The sequence below is a fragment of the Penicillium solitum genome, assembly GCF_028829755.1.
Source record: "Penicillium solitum strain IBT 25940 chromosome Unknown utg000009l_segment0_segment0, whole genome shotgun sequence".
NCBI lineage: Eukaryota > Fungi > Ascomycota > Eurotiomycetes > Eurotiales > Aspergillaceae > Penicillium > Penicillium solitum.
In genome coordinates this window covers 1,134,472-1,150,586 of record NW_027072128.1, presented here as the reverse complement: position 1 = coordinate 1,150,586, position 16,115 = coordinate 1,134,472, and the positions used below count along the sequence as shown (strand labels likewise).

Sequence of the window (16,115 nt, the reverse complement as noted above, 5' to 3'; positions counted from 1 at the left end):
ATCCGGGATATGACGAGTTCGGACATCTCTCCGTATCAATTACCAGACCAGCCCTCTTTCCCCAAATTTTTGGAGAGTCAAAAATATACAGCAACCGCAAAATCGGCCTTTCCAACCCAGAAACCATTCTCGAAGTCAAGGGATAGGGGTCTCTAGAGGTCTTCACGTGAGCGTAAGATGGATTTGTCAGTAAGCTAATCATGTGATGTCATTTGATATATAGTTCATTGAGCGAAAATTCATTAGATGTTCACTGGTTATTTATTTTGCGAAAAACCAGCTCCACCCTTTTAATCAGATGGTGGTCGATCAATGTAAGTTGCTGCCTTGTAAAGATGGTTTGATTCACCGTATCTGGCCGAAAACATTGACTCAGTCTAACTTGAATAGCCCTATCGGCCAATAGTAACCGCATTAATCGTGCCTGTGAACTATGCCGGCGTAGGAAAGTCAAATGTGACGGCGACCAGCCCTGCAGTGCATGTATAGAGCGCAATATCAGTTCTTGTATTTATCGCCAATACGATCGTCGGCCTTCGAGAAAGAGGTTCCCTTTGACCTCATCAGCTCCGACCTACCGAACTGGCGTGAACACCACGTCTTCCAGCTCACATGGCCCGATTTCAGATGCCAGTGCTTTGACCCCGCAACTTCAACATGATCCTGAAATGGTAAAGATGCAACGAGAATTTCGGGCGGGAATTGGAGTGTCCAATACGAAAACCGGATCTTTTCAGTTCTACGGTAATAAATTAGCTATAAACCGGTCCTTGTGGGATGTGCTACTAACATATCAGAACTTTAGGGCCCTCGTCTCATATATGCTTTATCCAGAGGCTATATCAACGGCTGAAGTTGCGCACACATGAAACGCTACTTGATCAACAGAACGGCCCTGTTCCGGATGGACTGGAGAAATGGGGCATACATCATTTCTTATTTGCTTGCGGAGGCGAATTCTCCCCATTTTCGGATCCAGCCAGTAACGCGTGCTTGCCCAGAGAAACAGGATATGACTTCATCAACACTTTCTTTCATATCATCCACCCTCAAATCCCGTTACTTAACCACTCGGAGATTATCCAGCTGTGGGACAGTGTCTGGGAGGCGCCTACTCCGGGAAAAGCGGGCAGAGCAAGAGACGTTTTATTCATGGTCTTAGCACTTGGGGCTAAAGTATCACCTCGAAGCTCAGAGCATGCTGCGGATTATCTGGACAAATGGGCTGAGTATCTCTGGGCGAACTCGAATAACTACGGCGCTCTCTTCCAGGAATCGAGTCTCAAAGGCACGCATTTCTTGTTGCTGAAGGTCGGTTCTGACTTCCCGTGCTCTACGATAGTAACCAATATGTACTGACCAGGTGTACGTATGATCCGGCCTTTCTAGGCAATGTATGCGTTACATTCTATGAGACCGAACGATGTGTATTTGTATACGGGCCACGCAGCTCGTAGCGTTCTTACTCTTGGCCTAAATCGGAGCCAGGTCGCCAATGGCAGCAGTTTATCCATGCACCGTCTCCGAACAACCTTCTGGACAGTGTATTCACACGAAAGGATGTCGGCGTTTTTCACCGGACGCCCATCCAGCATCTCGGACAGTCATATCGATGTTGCCCACCTCGAATATTCGCCTGTCATTGATCACGCCTCACTGAATGAAGATTCCTTGGATATAACCGCACCCACCAGAAACTGTGCATTCATCCGAGCAATGGCGGAAATCGGGAGAATAGTTGAGACCGTGTCCACTGATGTTCTCTCTCTCGGCAGCGTCTCGGCGAACGGATATTCCGTCAAGACAGCAGAGACCATCACCACATGCGATAACGCGTTGGACGTCATTTTAGGGCATCTACCTGAATATCTTCAGTTCTATGATTCCAATCGCACTATTGGTAAAGACTGGCAAGAAATCCAGAGGACACACCTCGGCCTCACTTATCATTTGACAAAGTTGATGATGCATCGACCAGCTCTCGTCCTTGTAACATTGCACACTCACTCGGGGGAGCCGTCTCCCAACATGCCGAGTCTGCAAAAGTCAATTGACACCGCCATTTCCTCGGCCAAATGCACCGTTGATTTGGCTCACCAGGCCATCTTCACTCGCATTCAAGTTATCCAAAATGACGCTTCAGTTGCGAGCTTCGTCATGTCCGCATGTGTTACGCTGCTCTACAACGTAATCGAGCCGAGCGTAACATCCACCTATGCCAAGGACATTTTCAGTCTCGTTGAGCGTGCCATACATTGTCTAGACAAGATGGATCACGTCGGACCTACCACTGGTAAGGCGCTGAGTGTGGATGTCATGAAATGCGCCAAGGATGCCTTGATGTTATCGAATAGTGATATTCGTTTTGACCATACAATGATCGATGAATTTCCCTGGCTGAAGTGTGTTATCCCTATCTTCCAACCTGTTGCCCCTTTGACATTGCAAACTGACACTCCGGATTCACAGCTTTAATTCAGACCCGATCAACGATCAAAACCTGGCTGGTGATGTTGAACATCCGCTCAATTTTGACACGCATATGGCCCAAATGGCTTCACACGCTGACGGTCTTAATCCAAATGGAAATGACCTGGTACCTGCTGATATTTCTGGCATGAATTGCTTGTCGTATTGGTTAAATGGCAATTTTTTCGATTTCGGTATCCCCGAAGATCTCAACTGAAAATGTCATTCTGTTGGAGAAGACGAACTTGGTGAACGTATTGATTTGAATAGGAATATGATTAGACGGGGGAAACATAGGGGTCTTTGCCTCTGTCTAGGGCTAGTCATAATTGATCTATATTGTCTTTTCTCGGTCTTCCTCAGACAAGCATAGTCGGCCGCCTCAGACGATATTTTAGGGATGTCATGTAAGAATATACTAACGTGCTTTTAAACCGTATAGAGGACTCTTCTATATATAACTATGTATGTAGGGAGTACAGAAACCTGGAAGTACGATGATGTATGGTATGTCACAACGATCTATATTTCTCTAAAATGACATCGAAAGTCCAACAAACAATCTAACTAAGCATATTATGCACTTTTATGTGTACCTCACCAATTAGCGGTCACAATTTTCTAAAATACCCTATATCCAACCATCCATGCATGTATTCAACCATAGTATTCGACAAAGCCCCCTAAACCCCAAGCCGCTGCCAAGTATTACTTGTCTGCATCATTACAACCACAATCTGCATTCTCAACATGGCTTTCTCCCATGACATATCAGGTAGCGAAGTAGGTATAGATCGTACAGGGTGTCTCAGACACGGCGCTGCAGTCTTCCCTTATTCCACCACATGACGATGTACAGTAGGGCAATATTGGTGATGCAGAATCCCAAAAAGACTGCCCAGTCCCGCCACTTGTCCGAGTAGTGGAAGTTAAGGGTTTCTAGATAGTCATCACCCACTGAGTACTGACAGTACTGGCAGTTCGCCGAGGAAGTCTCATTCATGAGATATCCCGCACTTTGACTGATAAAACGAGCTGCGTATTCCCCGCATGTCTGGCCAGGAGGAGGATCAAACTTGACGAACTCATCAGGGCCACAATTCACACGGAGACCATGCAAGGCACTTGAGACACTTCCCCCAAAGAAGTATCGCATGGGGTCCACCCAAAACAACCAAGGACGGTAGAAGTCATTCATATAAGCTTTGGGGGTCAGAACTCCCGAGAAAACCATTAGAATGCACCAAACCAACGAGTTTGCGTGACCACTCATTGTTGCGTTCGGAAACAGTGCCGCAAGAAGCTGGCTATATGTTGTGCCGAAAATTGCGAGAAGGAGCCAGATGAAATAGAAGTAGCCGGTGGCTGTTGTCGTAGTGGGGAACCCAATCGTCCAATATGTAGCCAAAAAGATGAGAGTATAGGTGCAAATTTGCCATGGAAGCTCAACCGCGACGCAGGCAGATACAAGAGCCTTCCAGTCGTAGATTCCATTCTTCTCACGGGCTGTGAAAATGGCCCATTTTTCGAACCACACGTTCTGGAGATCTGCGCATGATGCTGGGATAATCCAGGCAAGGAGAAGAATTGCAACCATATGGTTCTGCAGCCCTTGCTGAGTGTCCTTTGTCTTGAAGAATGCAAACGCGATGAACATCTCGATGAAGAGGGCTTTCCAAATGCGACTGAAGTTATAAGACCCATTTCGCCAGACTGAAATCCAATGTCGCTTCGTGACCTCGAGGGTTTGTGCATAGAGAGGTAATGCGTACCCACCCTGGTTTGTGTCGATATCATCGGCAAGGTGAGAATTTGTTAGACTGTCATCACTTTGAAGTTCAGATACAACCTCGTCAAGTGTCTTGCGTTCTTCCGACTGGTTCCATACTTCTGACCAGGGATGCGAGTCAGCGCCCTGTGAAGAAACCAAAGAGATGATGAATTCAGCCGGGTTGTCGTTCGCAGCGATCACAGCACCATTTTTCTGGAAGTATTCAACAACATTGGCTGAATTTTCACCCGTCTCGCCAGCAAAAACGGTCCGTCCTCCAGGTGCAAGAAGAAGGATACGATCGAACATATTGAACAATACGCCGGATGGCTGATGAATTGTGCAAATGATGGGAATACCTTGCTGGGCCACTCGACGAAGAAACATAATCAAGGAAAAGGCGGCTTGGCTGTCAAGGCCTGATGTAGGCTATAGGGAAAAAGTCACATGGGTCAGTTCGTGTCATATAGGAATTCAAGAGGGGGAGACCAAATTCATGTCCAAGGGTAGATATTCCAGGGGATAACTTACTTCGTCAAGAAACAACAACGCAGACGGACGAGCTGCCAATTCAACTCCAATGGTTATTCTTTTCCGTTCTTCCACAGATAATTTTCCGTCACCAGGCGTTCCAATAAGTGCATCCGCGATAGACTCCATGTCCAGGGTGTTGATGACATTCTCGACATATGCCATCTTTTCGCTATCAGGGATGTTTGCCGGCTGTCTCATACGAGCGGAAAACTGAAGCGCTTCGCGAACGGTAGCCAAAGGCTCGTGAACATCTTGCTGCATCACGAAACCACAGGAGCGAGGGAACGTGGGACCTAAAGGCTTCCCATTGATCCTCAGTTGTCCTTCCACGCGTCCACTGCTATTTCGTTGGGCGAGGGTGTCAAGAAGAGTTGTTTTGCCCGCACCAGATGCACCCATCAGGGCAGTTAGCTGGCCAGGCTTGACATAGCAACTGATGCTTCGAAGCAACTGCTTTTCCTCGCCATTGACGTTCACGTAGTAGCTTAAATCTCTGAATGAAAAGACAGAACCATGTGGCTTGCTGCTGACTTGACCGATAGGCTCATTTTCATCGATCTGAACGGTCGAAATGCTTGACGAATGAGATGGCGTATTGGAGTTCCTTTCAACATCATCGCTCGGTGTTGCATGTCGGGCTAGAGAAGGTGACTTTGATTTCTTGAACACTCGAGAGTGGGACCCGCTAGTTTCCCGGGTCATGATGGTGAGTCCTAATCCGGCCAATAAAGTGTACAAAAACCATAGGACCAGGAGAATACCAAAATTCCGCCACAAATTCTCACGGGAGAACGCGAACTGGTGGGTCATGTATGTCGTACCAGTTACCGATCGATTACCTTTCTCGCTTCCCACAATGCTGCAGGTTTGATATCGCAGGTCATCGTATCCACTGCCAGTTGGCACCATCTGGGCTTCAAGACAAGTCAAATCGATCCCTGAAAACTCGTTGCCAATCAGCGCCTCGAGTGCCCAGGGTGACGGTGCAATCCGTCGTATCCAGGATCCCCACCTAAGCTGTGTCGGTCTTGTTGGGGAAAAGCCAGACCAGAGAAGATTGACGGGAACCGCACTACCAGCTAGAAGCAGGGCAATCGATGTATTAGGGGACCAGGCCCCCAACATTCGAAACATGCTTTGTATAGCGGAATAGTAAGTAAAGACAATCAGGACAAATATCCAGAAGGCAGAGGCTGTCTTTACCAAACCGATGGTGAAATAATAACAGCAGGTGAAGAGAAGACATTGAATGAACGCAACTGGGATATCCGCCAAAGCTTGTGCAATTACAAGGGCTGCCGGTCGAAGAAACCCGTACTTGGATTGTTTAAGCAGCACGTCGCGCGATTGTACAGTGGCTGTTGTTTCCGCCATGCCCACCAAACAAAAATAAATCAAAGAAAAAAACAAGGCACAGCTTCTTTCGTAAGATCCAGTGGCATCTTTCGGGGCCATGTAGTAGCTAGAACCGTTGATGAGAGCATTGGCTAGGTTGAATGCGATGAGCGCGTAAAATGTTCGACGCTCGCCCCAAAGCAGTTGGTAGTGGCGACGCAGTGTCACCCAGACCTGCTTGAACAATGGCGTTGGGGCAGCCGCTTTTCCAAGAGTCCATTTGGATCTCAATTCATCCACACTTTGAGCAAATCGAGTAATGGTATTTTGATCTTGCACGACTGTGGTGCGGTATCTTTCCATTTCGTCCAGGAGTTTCCGATATTGAGTGCTGTTGCGAAAGGCATGTGCCATCTCGACCGGAGTAAGAGGAACAAAAGAGGCTTTATGGTCCTCGCGGATCAATCGCTCGGCTGGCGAGGTCACGGAGGTCAAAAAGTCGGGGGTTGTCTGTCTGTTACGGCACTCAAATCCAAGGTCGGTAAAATACTGCTTCGCGTCGGACGTTAACCCATAAAAGATCATTTGACCTTCATGAAGTACCATGACCCGGTCGAAGCATTCCTCGTAAATTTTCTCCGAGACCTGATAAATGGATACGGCATTGGACATTCCGGAACTCTTGGACACAGATCGGAGGGTACGCAAGAACTGGGTGGCAGATGAACTATCCAAACCACGGATGGGATTGTCCCATGATCCAAACGCTGGGTTGACAGCAAGACCCTCCCCCAGAGTGATGCGTTTCCTCTCACCCCCCGACAATCCACGAATAAACGCGTTACCCACGATCGTGTCTTTTGTATGCATCATTCCCATGGCAGACAAGGTTGCATCTGTCATCTCGTCGGCAAAAGCGGCGTCATCTCTCTGCTCGGAGGCAGGCTTGCGAAGCCGAAGACCGAAGCCAAGTGTATCTTTCACTTTGAGAGTTGGAAAATGGATGTCCTCTTCGCTCACATATATGACCTCTGAAGGAAACTTGTCGAGCATCTCCTTTGATTCTATACCGGCGTAGGATACCATACCGCGCACGTCCTGGAAAGACTCGTGATTGTTGGCCATAACTTTCAAGGCAGTCGAGCAGCCGGACCCTGGTCGACCCAACACCAACAAAGTCTCCCCGGGGAAAAGAACGCCTGATACATTCTCTATGATCTTAGTAGATGCAGAGATGTTCCTCGTGAGAAGTTTCGAGAATGGCCACTTCGCAATTTTGAACAGGATTGCTGGTAAGTTCGAAATGCCATCTGCTCCGGATGCTGCACCAAACACTGTCACATTCTCATAGATAACACCCAATGACCGACCAGATGGGCGATAAATGAGCGAAGGGACTTTCTCCGTGGGGACCTCGTCCTGCGTTTCGATTGCACAATTAGACTTTCCTGTCCTTCTTGGCTTGTCAAACTAGGATGGACACTTACTTTAAGAGCATTCTCTGGGTCTCCCATGATTGGCTTCACGGGTTGAATTGACTTTGTGTGGTTGCTAGCTAGTTAGCTATATATACTTCATCAAAGTCGGATGAACTATTTAACAGTTCCCCCGTGCCACAGAACACAAAAAAAAATAGAAGTCTCTCGCACAATGACACAATGATATATATCCGACATTATTTACAATCATCCACGGAGAAATGTAAGTCTACAGCTATGTGAACTCCGTGTAGAAAGACCAGATGTATCCCGTCAGCCAATCAGAGATTGAGTTGACTTCCGTCCACGGATCAAGCGGGGCCAAGCCCGGAAGTCAACTCGACATCCGATTGGTTCGGCTCAAAATTAACATTGAGTTCCAACTTTACATTGATCGTACTCTCTTCGCTTATCAATTTATGAACTCGATTTCGGAGACATTATTCAGTCGGATGAATCATTGATAGAATGCATTTAAAATCAGCACTTCTTTCTCATTACGATAATAATTCAAATTTTTTTTTGTAAAAAATTGAATAAGGGGGTCCACATGGCTCCAACTACAATGAAACAAGAGTAGTCGGCCGCGAATACGGCGTCTGTCGTTAACGAAGTAGGACTTTAATAACCTATCTAGCTAAATATAATACTCCGATGATTGTTTCAAGGGTTGTTTTTAGATGACTTTTTTTTTAAATATATTTTCTGTCGGTATTATAGCTTAAACGGACTCAAAGGAGAATATATGGTATCACAGAATGGACTTTGTAATATATACGATATACAAAGGCAGTAAAAAGCACCAACTGGCCAGAGAACTTTTGTGTGTATAGTGATAATGGCTTTTGGCACCCAATTTATAGTCGAGCAGAAAATGGGCAATGATTGTAATTCGCAAAGCTCGTTTCCTCAAAAAGTCGGACTGTATTCCAAACGAATTAGATGTCAGGTGGGAAAGAGCTATTGGTCTTCAGATGGCCAAGCCAACTGGTGAGAACCTTCCAAAATTGGAAGGAGCGATGTTTACCAAATATGACCAGGATGACCCCTGGACAAATACCCGGGTATTTCCCCCTTCTCTCACACCCTCCTTGCTTTTTCCACATCCTGCTTCTGTCCTCTACGAGGTTATTCCACTCTCTTGGAAAGCGCATCTGCCCATCATTAGTCCCGAACTAGTCAATCATGTTGAAGGGTCTGGAGAGGTCGGCGTTTCACAGGCTGGACTCAAGCAAACACACCGGATTGTCTCAAATTGGCTATTGACTGTTATTAGCCTCAGTCATAGTTTTATCCATATCAAAGGCTTGAGCCCAGACCACTGGCTTGATCTCGAAACCCTGGTCATGCCTCACCCAAATTGTGAAGGGGAATTTGCACAATCAAATGTCCCTTTCTCATAGCACGAATGGCCAGAACCTGATTATTTCCCGAATCAAACACTTTCTGGAACGAACCCAGATCCTCCGGCAGGAAAATCAAAATCTGCCAGTTGGAGTCCAAAATCTTTTGGAACAAGTATGAGAGTCTCTTTAGATCGACTCAGAAACGAGTTGACAGGAAGTTTCGAGATTCCCGCCAGTCACGATCTATAGAGGTCGTGGCGCAAGCATAATGGTTGGACAACTTTCGCAAGGAACCAAACTCCCCAGGCCGCCATAGTTTTATTCCGAGTATCCTACTCGGTATGAACATCGACATCAATGATCTACGCGCACTTGCCACCAGTTTCTAGAACTAAGTGTTGGGTATGCTCAACAAGAGCACCAGGAAAATCTCATGTCGTCCCCCACAATGATCCCCAGGTGAGTTTCAGACTATCCTATATTTTCAAGCAACAAGCTAGCAAGTCCCGCTTTATTCAGATTCCTGCATGGGAGCAAGCTAGGCTGTTTACCTTCAATTACAAAAATACACATAACACAATCCCTCTTTGCGGATCTTGCCATACCGAATTCGACATGTCACTTGACCCCGGATACGTCTTCCCCCCAACAGATATACAGTACTTCGTCGATTTTAAACGCTGGGGTCGTGCTCGCCGAAAACAGATTGAAACAGATACTGGAGTCCCCATTTCATCCCTTTCACGGCAGGTACCGACGAGTGTAGACTATAAGCAACATGCAATCGACTCGAACCTAATCTCGCCCACCGCAATTGGAGGCCGTCCGCAGGCTGTCGAGGACATGGAACCGGGTTCCAACAACATCTAACGCTGAATACCCTTTTATTTGGCGCTTTTCTTTTTTTTTGCAACCATGACAATTGACATACAGGGTGAGGAAATGGCAGTTGGCCATTGTTGGCGTAGCTAGGTTCGTTTTGGTTGTGTTTGCTGGCGCCGGGGTATACATTTTTCGGATGTGGTACAAAGCAAAGCAGCAAGTTAGACCTGGATAACTATAATAAAATCTTTAATTGACCTTGGAATCTCTATATAGGAAACCTTCGGATGAGAGTTTGGTCGGGATTTTCAGATCTCCAAATACCACACTAGCGTTCGATTACCTGTATGCCCATCATCACTCAAGTAAGGCACCTATATACAATGGATATCGAGCGTTTGGATACTAATAATACTGCCGCTTTAAGCACCGAGGGTAGATCCACCCTATTTCCCATGGCCACAGTAGTCAAGACCTAATTTCTCCGATTGGAATTAGCAGAATGGAAATATTCCCGTTGGAAAGCTACAAAGCTAAGATAGTAAGCCTCAGGTTTATATTCATAACCCAGAGCTGTAGCCAGTTCGTCATTAATCGCCGCTACTTAATTGACACAGTAAAGTCGAAGAATATTTAGCTTTTAATACTACTTATTATTGAAGTGATAGCCCATATTCTCTTTTGGTATCTCTCTAAATTAAGTCGAGGGTAGTCGGAATCTAAGTAAAGCTTTCAAGTACAACCTCGAAGTATGTATAAATCATGACTACTTTACTCCGATCACAGTCCATGTCACTACCATTAGTTTGTGCAGGCAAAACAAAGCCTATGAACATACTATCCATAGCAATGTTTATGTTCCTGTAAACAGCCCAGTTGTCCACGCCATGAAAGCCTACACAAGCCAATCCGAATTTCCCAGTTGTTCTAACCTCGAGTGGCTGGAACCTCACGAACAAACCGTCGAAATCCCATGTACAATATAGATTGAGGTATTTATCTGTAAAATCTTAACTATATAAAAGAAATTACTGCAGAGAGCAAAATTGGAGCAAGCCCCAACAGCCCTGACGTTATACTCCGCTATCTCTTATCAGAGTGGGGGGTTTATCTGTTTGGGCTCGGGTTCGCTCATGAGTCAAGCTCCCTCTTTTCTTCATCCTTCTCTGATAAAATCCCTTTCCAAGTCCTCTTATTTGTCCATACTATCAATCCCAACTACATCCTAAAATGGCGGACCCAGAAACCAAGCCAGCCGTTGTCTGTGTATTGTGAGTCATGCCCCTCACCACCACCTGGACACTTTCAAGGTTACAACAACACTATCTTGTCTGTGTAGCGCGTGTGACCACAGAGCCTATATATTCTATATGACCCCTTCTTCCTTGAAACCCCGAACTAACAAATTCCCCCCAGCTGCGGCTCTGTCCCAGGCAACAGCCCAGTCCACATGGAAGCAGCCCGAGCCCTGGCCGAAGAATTCCACAAACACAACGTGCAACTAGTCTATGGCGGCGGCACAACCGGCCTAATGGGCGAAGTAGCGCGCGCACTGGTCTCACTCTCAGGCCCGAAAGCCGTGCACGGCATCATCCCCCGCGCACTCGTCAAAGTCGCAACAGTCGGCGGTATGCGCGAGCACACGGAGGGCCAGGCCAGTGCCAAACCCGGTAAAGCTGCGGAGCGTGTTGTCGAGTCTTTTGATGCTGTTGATTCCAATGGAATCCCTGAGTCGGAATACGGCCTTACGACCATTGTCGCCGATATGCATACCCGCAAGCGTCTGATGGCGGAGAAGGTCCTTGAGGGTGGGCCTGGGTCTGGGTTTGTTTCGCTCGCTGGTGGGTTTGGAACTATTGAAGAAGTTATGGAGATGACGACGTGGAATCAGTTGGGGATTCATAAGGTTGCTGTTGTTTTGTTGAATATTAACGGGTACTGGGATGGATTGTTGGCTTGGGTGCGCAATGCTGTCAAGGAGGGTTATATCAGTGCTAGTAATGGGGAGATTCTTGCGGAGGCCAGGGAGGTTTCTGAGGTCTGGCCCAAGTTGCTGGCTTATCAGGTCAGTAATGGGCGGATGCAGTTGAACTGGGGAGAGGAATGAAGCTGCTCTGTTTCATCATCAAATAAATGGGGTACGAGTATATAGATGTCGTTGCGTTTGATTGGGGGTTGTTTCCGGTCTGTTCGGGTTTCGGCAGTGGAAAACCTCAAGACATGTATACATACACAAGTAAATTACTTCGTTAGAGCCTTATGAATTGATGATTGAATAACTGAGATCATTGGACGTAAACACAAGACAAAGCATAATCAGGATTTCATGTCTATGCGAATCATTAAACCAAATCAGACAATTATGAATCAACCTCCATGGTCTCGCCCTCCGCACCAGCGGACTCGCGCTGCTCCAGCACCTCAAGCAGCGCAGCCGTGTCCTGGCCTTCGTACAGCTTGAAGCTCTCCTTCTTGCCATTAGTCACACCGACAACACCAACAGAAGTATTGTCCACCGTAAGCTCCTTATCCTGAGACAGTGTCTCCTTTAGCGCGCTCAATCCATGCTGGATCAGCTCGTCACGACTGCAGTCCTCGAACTTATCAAGGTTTCGCTCCAAATACGTACGGGCCATCTGCGAACGGGCACCGATGGCACAAGCAACCATCTCGTGTGTCAGGCCGGAGGGCTGGAACTCGAACAGGTGCGGGCCAGCCTCATCAACACCGGCAACCAACAGACCCACACCGTACGGCCGTTTCCCGTAGTGCTGAGTGTTGGTCTGCGCGCGGTCGCCAATCTGGGCAACGATTCGGTCCAGGGGGATGGGCCGGCCGTAGGTCATCTTCGAGCCGAGGGACTGCTGCTTCATGAAGTTTGAGAGGACGCGGGCGTCTGATGCGAGGCCGGCGATGGCGATCGCCATGTGAGAGTCGATCTCGATGATCTTCTTCTGGTACGAGGAGAGCTCTTCTGCGTTGCGCTAGAGGGTGTTCGAATGTTAGTTTTGACGGTTTGGTCTGTTCGTTTTCTGTTGTAGGTCTGCGAACCTTGAGTCCAACCAGCACGGCATGTGTCTTATTCACCAATCCCACGACGACGGATCCTTGCTTCACTGCTTCCTGTGCATATTCCACTTGAAATATCCGACCCTGTGGAGAGCTGGGATCGTTCGAGTTAGCATCTGATGAATCCGAGGGAGGTCGGGGACCTGGTCTTACAAGGTGACGGCATCGTTGTCGTAATTGTTTCTGAACATCGTGACGGAAAAGGTTGAATGGATATCAAAGCAAATAAAGAAAGTGGATTCTTGTTGATAAATAGAGATTCAGGAACAGTAACTCAAGAATCCGAGGGATAATCCGGTGATGGAGGGAGAATGGGGGAGCTGGAGCAGGCAGTAAAGTGACGCGGTGTGAAGCATGAGCTGTTGGTGCCTGAGGCAATAATATCCAGTGACCTTCAGGCGCCAACGTCACTCATTCTCGAGCTCATCTCCAGCTTGTCGCTGTACTGTTCTTCTTTGATTTTCTGCACTCAGCCAATGGGGCTGTCATATTTGATCTCCTCTTGATATTGTCTCCTGGTTTCACCCAGTTCAACAACTCCTACCCCTCTCACCTTTAATCTCATCGATCGGCTTTCGGCGACTCCGCAATCATGGCTGCTGGACTCAAGACCATCATTGCCCTCTCCTTTGTAAGTCTCATTCCACTGCTTTCCTGGCTTCTAAATATTCGCTAACATCTGACTAGGTTCTTGCAATTGGCTTCCTCCTCGTTATCCTCTCTTCCGCGCTATGGCACAGATACTGGCCGCTGCTGGTGGTCGGCATCTACGTTGTTGCGCCGCTTCCCAACTGGATCTGCCAACGATGCGCAAACCCAGATGATTTTATGGACAGCTCAAGCAACTCCGCGATGGATTTTGGACGGTTCCTGACCGGATTTTTGGTTCTTACTGGCATTGGTACGTCGTTGGATCAACAACCCCTCTTGTGGGACACATCATCTCTCGACCAGTCGGTTCTTGGTATCTAGACCATGCTGTGTCTATACTAATTGCCTCATCATTGTGCCATTGATGATTATCCAACTAACCTATCCCCTAGCACTTCCTATCGTCCTCGCCCACAGCGGCGCAATCGAGATCCCAGCAATGATCATGTCGATTTTCGGAGGCCTATTGATTTACGGCACCATTATTAGCTTCTCAATGTTCTTCCAGGAACAGGAAGAGTTCTGATCGCCCAGACTGGATGAGGCGTGGGGTTGCCGAGGACTATACCTATACTCTAGGCCAGTGGGTCTCGCGGCATCCGGCTTTCATGATGATATCTGTTTTTCTACTGTTTCTTTTGATTTCAGCGTATGCTTGATATGCTATGTATGAGTGATTTGGTGCGGGGTGTGCCTCACTTTAAATGGCGATGGCTCCAACACCTGGCTGTGCTACTCTAGGTGTATTATAACCCAATGGATATAGAGAATTCTTCTGAAAAATGAAATTTCCAAATTTCCACTTCTACTTAGCTTTTGAAATTATTCACAATTCTTTCCTTCCAAAGGTTTGGCTGGTTTATTTAGTCTGATCTATTGTCCACGTGACCGCGCGCGGATTCGGCGCGTATGCAGAGATTCGGAGATAACAGGATATCAGTTTGGAAACAACACTACTATACCAAATTGATGTCACTATGCTGAACCCATGAAAGGTCTTTCCGGGATCCAGATAACAAGATGAATATCTGGACAGGATCCATTCCTCTCAGCTCGGACTCCAAGTTAGAAGGTAAACCTCACGCGTATCCCATCGTATTTCTCGCTGACCACTTAAGCAGGGATTCGACTGGTCGATCCGAATTCCTACTGGCAGTCCGAGCTATCCAAAGAGTCCCAACTCAGTCTCCGCAGTTTCGTCAACCCAGCACTCATCCCACTGCATGCACGCGCGGGTCCCAACCTCGAGCTACACACATCCCACGCGGGGACATCAAAATGGCTGCAGAGGAAACTAACCGGCGCCCTCTGGCTAAATGAAGAAGACCCGGCACTCCAACAATCCTTCCAATGCCCAGTTGGCCTGCTAGTTACCGTTGAAGGCAACACTAAATCAGGCAACGCAACCCCAACGAGCTTATTAGTCTACGGCGTCCTATCCAGCGCAGCATCATGCACACGCCCACCCACCCCACCACATTCATCCCCCTCCGAGATCCCAGGTCACAACAATACACCACAGCGTGCTCCCTATGAGCTCAGAATTTATGCCGCACCACTCTCAACATCCCGACTCACCCAAGCCCAAGCCTACCCATCTCCACCACCCTCAAACCCAGAACAACCCATCGCAACCCCACGCTGCGCAGAGTTCCTACCAGACATAAGCTCCCCGAGCCCAAAGCGCAAAAGAGTAGCAACCCTCTTCGAAGTAGCCGCACAACACCACCGCCGCGTCCGCCAACGAGGCGGCGAAGCCGTCTCACAACTAATGGCCTCTTCACGACCTCTCTCCTCGTCACAAAACCTTCAAACCCTCCGTATCAAACGCGAACCGGAAGAAGACGGTCCCACTCTCCCATCCCTCGACCGGATCGTCTCTCACCGTTCCCGATCCGTCTCAATCGGAGCAGGTCTCCATCGCCCAGGTAGCGTACGCGGGCGCGCAACACCAGCCCTAAACGCCGATCCGCAAAAGCGCGCCCCAACTCCAAACCCATTCTTGGATTCCGGCCCGCGCCGTGGAGCACAGATTTCGCAGGCCCAGGGCCCGTCATCTCTTTCGGTCTCTGAAGAGAAACCGGTGTCTGCGCCTGGCTCGCCGGCTAAGGATCCTGATACTGTGATTGCGGAGAATAAGAATCTCATCACGCGCACGATCTTGACTTGTATGCGACTTTATGGATTCCACCGTGCGAATATGCGCTCTACGTCAACGGGGAAGCCGTCAGGTGGTGGTGCGGAGAATGAAGCTGATGTCTCGGGAACTACGCCGGCGCCGGAGGCTTTACGTGCTGAAACACCTGCACCGGGGAGCACTGCCGATGATGATGAGTTCAAGGCTATGTACCATGCCACGTACAAAGCTGCTGCTTTTGCGCTTCGCAGGTATTTGAAGCAGGCGCCGGGGTTGGCACCTTCGGTGTTGGAGAAGGAGAAGGCTATGACTTGTATTGATGAGTTATTGAGGTTGTTCTGCGAGGAGCATTGATGGAGGTTGAAGGTAATATGGGTGATGGTGATTTTACGATTTCATGAATGCATATATGGGACTTGGTGTTCAAGGGCGGTTCTGCTTAAGGCATTTGTTTCTTCATGCATAGCTGCAATGATACTTTCTTGATAATGTTTACTTCTACT

The 16,115-nt window shown here is 47.9% G+C and overlaps 7 protein-coding genes across 7 annotated transcripts; 5 read left to right on the top strand and 2 right to left on the bottom strand.

The window, feature by feature from the left end:
• Nucleotides 1–392: 392 nt before the first annotated feature.
• N7455_011558 (uncharacterized protein) lies at nt 393–2,475 on the top strand (the record flags this gene model as incomplete). The annotated part of the gene is made up of 3 exons (XM_065606697.1): nt 393–744; nt 806–1,311; nt 1,390–2,475. Coding segments are annotated over 3 exons (1,944 nt in total), but the record flags the coding sequence as incomplete, so codon positions are not given.
• An 802-nt stretch (nt 2,476–3,277) lies between these two features.
• Nucleotides 3,278–7,623, bottom strand: N7455_011557 (uncharacterized protein; the record flags this gene model as incomplete). The annotated part of the gene is made up of 3 exons (XM_040954456.2): nt 3,278–4,669; nt 4,772–7,528; nt 7,597–7,623. 3 exons carry the CDS (start codon nt 7,621–7,623, stop codon nt 3,278–3,280), a joined length of 4,176 nt encoding a protein of 1,391 aa, XP_040815053.2.
• A 1,758-nt stretch (nt 7,624–9,381) lies between these two features.
• N7455_011556 (uncharacterized protein) lies at nt 9,382–9,803 on the top strand (the record flags this gene model as incomplete). The annotated part of the gene is given in 2 exon segments (XM_065606696.1): nt 9,382–9,392; nt 9,404–9,803. 2 exon segments carry the CDS (start codon nt 9,382–9,384, stop codon nt 9,801–9,803), a joined length of 411 nt encoding a protein of 136 aa, XP_065459862.1.
• Nucleotides 9,804–10,985: 1,182 nt separating this feature from the next.
• Nucleotides 10,986–11,862, top strand: N7455_011555 (LOG family protein; the record flags this gene model as incomplete). Its single annotated transcript, XM_040954315.1, has 2 exons — nt 10,986–11,026; nt 11,172–11,862. The coding sequence occupies 2 exons, from the start codon at nt 10,986–10,988 to the stop codon at nt 11,860–11,862; spliced, it is 732 nt and encodes a 243-aa protein (XP_040815035.1).
• Nucleotides 11,863–12,023: 161 nt separating this feature from the next.
• Nucleotides 12,024–13,134, bottom strand: pre5 (proteasome core particle subunit alpha 6). Its single transcript, XM_040954411.2, has 3 exons — nt 12,978–13,134; nt 12,807–12,918; nt 12,024–12,739 (listed from the first exon to the last, which is right to left on the bottom strand). Exons 1-3 carry the CDS (start codon nt 13,013–13,015, stop codon nt 12,116–12,118), a joined length of 774 nt encoding a protein of 257 aa, XP_040815070.1. The 5' UTR covers nt 13,016–13,134; the 3' UTR covers nt 12,024–12,115.
• Nucleotides 13,135–13,416: 282 nt separating this feature from the next.
• Nucleotides 13,417–14,001, top strand: N7455_011553 (Vps55 family protein; the record flags this gene model as incomplete). Its single annotated transcript, XM_040954375.2, has 3 exons — nt 13,417–13,455; nt 13,512–13,725; nt 13,868–14,001. 3 exons carry the CDS (start codon nt 13,417–13,419, stop codon nt 13,999–14,001), a joined length of 387 nt encoding a protein of 128 aa, XP_040815083.1.
• Nucleotides 14,002–14,426: 425 nt separating this feature from the next.
• N7455_011552 (uncharacterized protein) lies at nt 14,427–15,966 on the top strand (the record flags this gene model as incomplete). The annotated part of the gene is made up of 2 exons (XM_040954505.2): nt 14,427–14,547; nt 14,597–15,966. The coding sequence occupies exons 1-2, from the start codon at nt 14,496–14,498 to the stop codon at nt 15,964–15,966; spliced, it is 1,422 nt and encodes a 473-aa protein (XP_040815096.1). The 5' UTR covers nt 14,427–14,495.
• Between the last annotated feature and the right edge of the window lie 149 nt (nt 15,967–16,115).